Source organism: Dermochelys coriacea, chromosome 5 (assembly GCF_009764565.3).
Source record: "Dermochelys coriacea isolate rDerCor1 chromosome 5, rDerCor1.pri.v4, whole genome shotgun sequence".
Lineage (NCBI taxonomy): Eukaryota > Metazoa > Chordata > Testudines > Dermochelyidae > Dermochelys > Dermochelys coriacea.
In genome coordinates, this window is record NC_050072.1 from 52,588,001 (window position 1) to 52,595,389 (window position 7,389).

Here is a 7,389-nt window from a genome sequence, read left to right on the forward strand (position 1 = left end):
TTCTCAGTCTTTGCACATGAAGGCAAATCTTGCCTCCACCTCTGCAACAAGGGTGACACCTCCTGGCAGAGGAGTCAGGGCAGCTCTGCTGTATCAGAGGGGCAGGATTTAGTGTGCCACCGAGTTCCATACCCCCACGCAGTATGGAACTCTGCTCCACAGTGGATGCCAGCACACAGGAAGTAGGTACAGCTTGACCGTCTGATGATGCTGCATAGATCTCTGTGGTCTTAAGGGAAGATTCCTCCCCCTCACTCCCACATTTCCCTAGTTCCCAGAGCAGCTACGTGGGTTAGACACTAGACTGAGGATTTGCCCCTTACTGACAGAGAGTATTTTTAAACAACTTGAATACTTTGTACCAAATATATTTCACTATTCCATTTCACCAAGAAAACAGAACACGAGAGATGACTCCAACATCTGTCTGAAATGGATTGAAGCTGCTAACTGGCTGTTATGGGAAAGGGGAGAATAGAGAAATTCAATTAAAAAAATATACAATCTGTTCAGTTTCAAAATTATACATTGCAATTGTTTTCTGTATTGCAGGTCACTCATTACTTACTCGACAAGACCCTCATCATAGATGAGGATACTCTGTATGAGTTATCCCTAAAGATTGAACCCAGACTCCCTGCCTGAAGAATGAGCTTCGTCCCAGAGTTGACAGAGTTTTAGTGTAATGAACACAATTATGCATGCCATGCCCTACAGATCACAAGGGGACAGATTGAGAAGATTGCAAACTCTCTTTTCCAATAAGGGAGACAGAGCCTCATAGAAATTCACTCTCAGACAAGGAAAATCAGCTCCTGGAGGTGAAAGACAAAGTGCTTCATACTTGAGGGTTAAATGATTGTTATTTTGCAAAGATAATGTTTTGCCAAAGGGACTATGCATCTAATAGAAAACAGAAGCCTTTAATGAGAATAGCTATTGCAGCCATCCTAACAGGGCAGAGAAGGGGACACATTTAAATGTAGGTACCGTGTTCTGTTAAATTAGAATAAATGGACAAATGCAGATGGCATTGATCTGGCACAGGTTCCTTATCAAATGTGTATCTATTGAGGCATTCATTGGATTAATCCACTCTCATTATAGTGTATTCATTGCAAACAATAGGCGCTTAAGAGTCATTTACCAACCTGCAGTGATAGCAGGATAATATCTAAGAACTTTAGCTACAGCTTATGCTGTTCAAAGTATTTGTTATAAATTAGATGTTTTCATTTATAGAATATTAAGGTTTTAAAATATGTTATCAGCCTTTTCTAAGGTGGAAGGTTTTACATGCTACAAATTAACTAACTTAACTTTGTAAATATTGTTTTCACCAATTCATGATGAGGAGTTTTACAGCATGGAAAATAATGAATTGTGTTAATAGTTGCAGGCCATGGGAGCATCAGCTGGAATATCTGAGTTTAAGAGCTGTATTCGGGATTGATTGGCCCAGAATCACGAACATGAGATACTTGGTCATTTAGCACATCGTCTCCTGAGAAAGGCACTCTGATTTTCTGTACCTACAGCATCCCTGACAGTTCAGTGACTATAAAGCACATGCTGCACACACTGGGGGAGGAATGCTTGCCTGGTTTGGCAATGGATAATGCTCAGCAATGAAGAGAGCAGGATTAACTATTTTATTTTACATGAAATGAATTGTTTAAAAAGCACTATTTTTTTGCTCAGCTGATCAATTCTAAAATCTTCTTTTCTACAGTGAAAGCTATACTTGTCAGCAAACATGAAATATAATTTTATTTGGGGAAGTTAGCATTTGCATATGAGTGTCTGCTAGAGAAAATATGCTATTTGTAACTGTTTTTAAAACCCATGCTACTGTGTGATTCTAGGTAGAATCCACTTCTGAAAATATATGGCTCTTCATACAGTTTCCTGATAGTGACCTATTGTAGCTGCATGGAAGATGAGCTCAAAATGCATAGTATACAGTATATCATAAAACCAAATGCAGGTATTAGCACTATTGAATAACTAGGCTGGAGAAGTGTTCTTACTTTTCCAGTAATTATCAGCCAGTTGAAGAAATAGGGCTATATCATTTGTTTACCTCCCTTAAATCTTCTCAGGGAGATAGATGTTTAAAAAAGATTGTGACCTGAGCCTATTTGATCTGACATTTCTTACCACACTCGTGAAGTTTCTGAATGTTAACAATGAAAATGGATCTGCCTGGCTTATGGTTTTTGTCTTTATTTGCACTTTAATTACATTGTTAGCCCAGCCAAGAGCTTCACAATAAATTCCATTTGTTGTAAGTGTAAACAGTAGCATTTATAAATGTACCTTAGTAGATGTAAATTCCACTATGTTTCCTGTACCACAAGGCCATCTTTGCAAATAACTGCATGAGTAAATATCAAAGAAATACTGGTAAATTCTTCATTAAAAAAAAGAAACAGGAAAACTTCCAGAAGTATTTTTAAATAGTTATGATTAATGAATGCTGTAGAAGTGAACATGAGAAGTATTAATTATAGGTGCTTTTTATTTTTTCAATAGTGACTGATAAGCTGATTGTATCCTGATGCATGATAAATAAGAAGCATGGGTTATTTGGACCATAAAGCCAACTTACTATGTGCTTTCTTGTGTATTCATAATACACAAAGAATTACCATAAGTCATTTGCATAAAACACCTGAAGGTGGCACAGTGGAAAATAGAAGCAGTAAAACTGGTCTTAAAAGCAAGTCCCTAGCTCAACTTTATATTATCTCTATTCACACAGAACATGTAAACAACTGTAAGTGTCTTAACAGACTGTTGTGGCACAACCTGATGGCCACTACTTCATCTTCCTGTATACCATTTTGCCATATCTGCTTTGTAGGTCTAGGGAGCCCTCATCAGTCATGCTCTTGAGGTGCAGGCAGAGGTTCTTCTATGCGTCCAGCTCGTTATCCTAATTTTATCACACTTTTTACAAACGCTATGTACATCTAGGCTAAGTTTGTCCCTACAAATATTGGCATAAATAATATACCACCAATATATAGCACTTTACAGTTTAAAAATATTCAACAACTAATTAATCTTCACAACACCGCAGGAGATAAGTGGTTGTCTCCCCATTTTACAGATGGAGAAACTAAGATATAGAGGTTAAGGATGCTGAGCGCCCACAACTCCTCTTGAAATCAATAGGTGGTGTGGTTGCTCAGCACCTCTGAAACATCAGATCCGAAGTGATTTGGACAGTTAGTGAGTTGGTGGTAGAGCTGGATTAGAATCTCTGAAGTACTTGGATCCTAGTCCTGTCTTCACACCACCAGAAAATGATGCCGACATATATAAAACATGGGAATAAATTGCCTAGGGAGGTTGTGGAATCTCCATCATTGGAGATTTTTAAGAGCAGGTTAGACAAACACCTGTCAGGGATGGTCTAGATAATACTCAGTCCTACCATGAGTGCAGGGGACTGAAGTAGATGACCTCTCTAGGTCCCTTCCATACCTATGATTTTGTGAAATCTAGATGGATTGCTAATGGAATATATTTCTTAAAATACCAAGGGTGACTAAACAAAGAGGTGAACACACATCTTGTTAACCATAATTAGAGAATACATTCTTGTCCCCAGGCAAACCCCGAGTACTGGGTTTTGTGCAGCAGGCCTGCACAGGGGCTGTGGGATGGTATCCTTCCCATAAGATGAACCAAATGCATATAGCAGCTGTGAGCCACTCTACTGTTCTGCAGTCTCTGCGATATAGTGATTGCCAAAAGCCTCCAATGTGCTCCCTGCATGAGGGTTTTGATAAGCGCATCTACATAACTTACCCAACGTCTCTGTGAATCTTCCCACCTCAGTGCCCTGCAGTGCACAAGGAATGTGGAGTTCCCCTGTGTGGCTTCTCTGTGCTATGACCCCACATGCTGAATGAAGTGGTGGTTTGTCTGCAGTTTTGGCCTTGCACCACAGGAGAGGAGTAGGGGACATGCTTTGCTCCTGGATCATTCCTGCTCACCTCATTCACATATAGACCTCCTGACTTCAGTGGTGCTACCTGCACAGAGGACGGATTTAGCCCCTCTTTTGCAACTATGGAAAATTTACACCCCGCGCCCCCCATGGTTATTCTGGTGAATCAAACATAAAAATCTTATTCTGCTTCAACATGAAATGGTGTATTGGGCCATGGACGTGTAACCCATTTCTTTGGGAACAGGGATATAAATAGTAACTGTAAAATACCGAATATTTGCTATTGCTATATTATGGAGTCTCCGAATAGTATAGATGCATTCATCTGGCAGTAGGCCGGAGTATGCCCAGCTGCCCCAGGGGTACACAAGAGGGAGGAGAGAGTCCAGGGGCCTTCCCTACAGCTCCTGGGGCCCTGTACAATGGTTGGATACAATCGCAGCTCCTACACTCCTGCAGGAGCATGGACTGTTCCTTCCTATCATCCCCAGCATACAAGATACCCCAAAGGGGATGGGCAGGAGGCAGAGCTGGCTGGACACACAAGAAATAGTTTAATTCACCCTCTGAAGGGGCACATTCCCCAGGAAGGTCTGGGGGAGTTCTGGCCTGGCGCTCTCTATACGGGTCAGTGCCTGTAAGTGTGACTGAGCCTAGGCTTGAGCACGAAGGAGAAGTAAATAGACCTGTTTAGTTGACAGTCAACATGTATATTAATTATGTAATTTTCCTTCAGCAATTCCAAGAACACTGTAAGTGTGTAAGCTTGTAATGACTGATACTCCTGGGACTGATGAAAACGTTACCCTTATTGAAAAACAAAACAACCCCCCATCCTCTACTTTTTATTTCTATAGTCCTTAAAATCTATAATTATTTTATAGGTTAAAATGAAACTCCTGCATTGTTTATTTAAAGTATTTATTAACTTTTATTGTGTCAGTTTTGATTTTAGTAGATATTCATGATCTCGGATTTTCCTAAATAATCATATTTATTTGAATTTAAGAAAAATTATTTGAATGACGCTTTAATGTTTCCACCTTTTATTCTCCTTAGTTACATGATAAGTAAATACGTGGTTTAAAATTGATTAGTAAAGACATTTCTAACTATTCTTCATTTCTATTAACTAAGGCCCAAATCCTGCAGTCCTTATTCAGTCAAAAATCTCATGGAGTTCAATGGGAATTTTTCTTAAGTAAGAACTTCAGGATTTAGTCCTTTATGGCTATCAGCCACTTGCCTCTTTCAGTTTTTTGGCTCCAAAAGGTCACATGTTCCCGTGTATTACGGCTTTCTCGCTCACTTTTGGTTGTTTCATTGTATCTTTCCTTTTGTAATAGTCTCTGAAGTTTTGTTCTTTGGTGAAAGATATGTGTATTTATTTGACAAATGTATTAATATCTATCTCATCATGTTAATGCACACCCAGCTGTTTTTGCATGTACTGTAACTGCTCTTTTGCCACCTGGTTATTGCTTTGAATTTTTAGTAAGGCATATCAGGCAGGGCATTGTGCACATATGCAAATTAAACATTTTCTTTTTCTGAATTCCAAACATTCTTGTTTGCAGCTGTTTTATTTTTATCTCAAAATTGTGGGAAAGTGGAATATAACTCACTTCCCCCCTCCTGCTATGGCGTCATTTTTACAAACACTGGGGAGGTAGGGATAGACCATAAAAATCCAGGGCACAATCAGGCAAAGTTCCTTCCGCTTTTATTGCTGGAGAGCACTATGACTTATTGCACCTCATATTTTGCTCATTTATGCTGGTTTGAAACTTGTATTGACTTCATCGGAGTTAAAATTGATTTAGACTGGAATCAGCGCAGAGGATTGAGCCTGTTTCCTAGATAACTAGAGGAGCTAAGATACCATGGTGAAGCATCTGATGTAAATACCTAGATAGGAGAGATGACATGGATTAGATAGAACTAGCTGTTCAAGTCATTCTTCTCTCTATCTGGAAGAAGTTTCACAGGTTTGAGCTATACAATTTCAATGTGAAAGTACACCCTTTCCCTTGTGAGTCATAAACAATGTAATGCCAATGTGCAAAGTTACCAAAAATTGAATTTCTCCTCTCCATGTTACCAGTCACAAAACTGGTAAGATTTCCTTCTCAAAGCAAACCATATTAACACGAGATATTAGTTCAGCCTAATAACATCCTCATATAATTACTATCCTCAAGTCCATACTTTAAACAAGAATGAAAATCTTGTTTTAATCCTGTTAAAAGAAATTCACGTGTCATTCACAGCGACACATTTAAACAAAGACTCTGCCTCAAACCTGGCCATTATGGACATTCTAGGCATAGGTAGAGCATAAGTATATGTCAGCGTTTCCAACTTTCATGATTTTAATCACAAGCATCTCTCTTATTGGGTGTTTTTCTTAGAACTTGAGCTCCTGGAGTTCAGGTAATGATGTGAGAATCTCCATTGGGTTTTTGTTTGTTTTGTTTTGTTTTGTTATTTTTTAAAAAGTTTATAGCCTTCAGAATTGCAGAAGAAAAACTTGAAACTATGACCCATAAAGGCTCAAAACCCAGACAGCAAATAATACAATCCCCAAATTCATTATTCTTTCCAATTTCATGATTTTTTTTGGAGCCCCACTTATGATTTTTGAAAGTTTGGTGTCATATTGATGTCATAAAGGAGAGTAAAGTGCTTCCAATTCTGAACATACTGGATGGTTTACCGAGCATAGGTATGATGAACTTCTCGGGCAAAGTAATCCCCTCCTGCAGAAAAATTAGGAGGGAGAAAAATACATCACACAAAACTCTGCCCTGTCACTTTCAGCCTTGCAGAGTGGGGAGACAGTAAGCCCTCTACAGCTCACTGCTGAGTCTCCTGGTTGTGGAGCACAGAAGTCACAGAAGGGCATTATGTAATGATAAGGCCTTTTTCTGCAGCCATATTGTAAGGCCTAAAGCCTAAGGCCTTCATCTGCAGCCAGATTAAAAGAGCAGCCAAGCAGCAGCCGTTAGCTGAGAGCAGGAAGTCGCATCCTCACGTTCCATCTAAATTACATTAAAACAATGTAATATCAGGCTGTTAAGAAGGAGACCCTTCCTAATGGCACCCACTATCACCAGATAAATAAAACAGATCTTAAGATGTGTCATAAATATAAAGGGAAGGGTAAACTCCTTTAAAACCCTCCTGGCCAGAGGAAAAACCCTTTCACCTGTAAAGGGTTAAGAAGCTAGGATAACCTCTGGCACCTGACCAAAATGACCAATGAGGAGACAAGATACTTGCAAGATACTGGAGGGGGGAGAAAAAAGGGTTCTCTCGGTTTGCGCGTTGCTTTGGCCGGGACCGGGGCAGGAGTGCAGGTCAGAACTCCTGAAAAATGCTAATAAGCAATCTAGTTAGATATGCGTTAGATTCTGTTTTGTTTA

At 39.5% G+C, this 7,389-nt stretch overlaps 1 protein-coding gene across 1 annotated transcript in view; it reads left to right on the top strand.

Moving 5' to 3' along the window:
• RASGRF2 (Ras protein specific guanine nucleotide releasing factor 2) overlaps positions 1 to 1,667 on the top strand; it is a 225,546-nt gene extending 223,879 nt beyond the window's left edge. Inside the window, 1 exon segment of the mRNA XM_038403244.2 lies at positions 553 to 1,667. Coding sequence (XP_038259172.1) covers positions 553 to 645 — 93 coding nt within the window. The 3' untranslated portion in view covers positions 646 to 1,667.
• Positions 1,668 to 7,389: the final 5,722 nt, after the last annotated feature.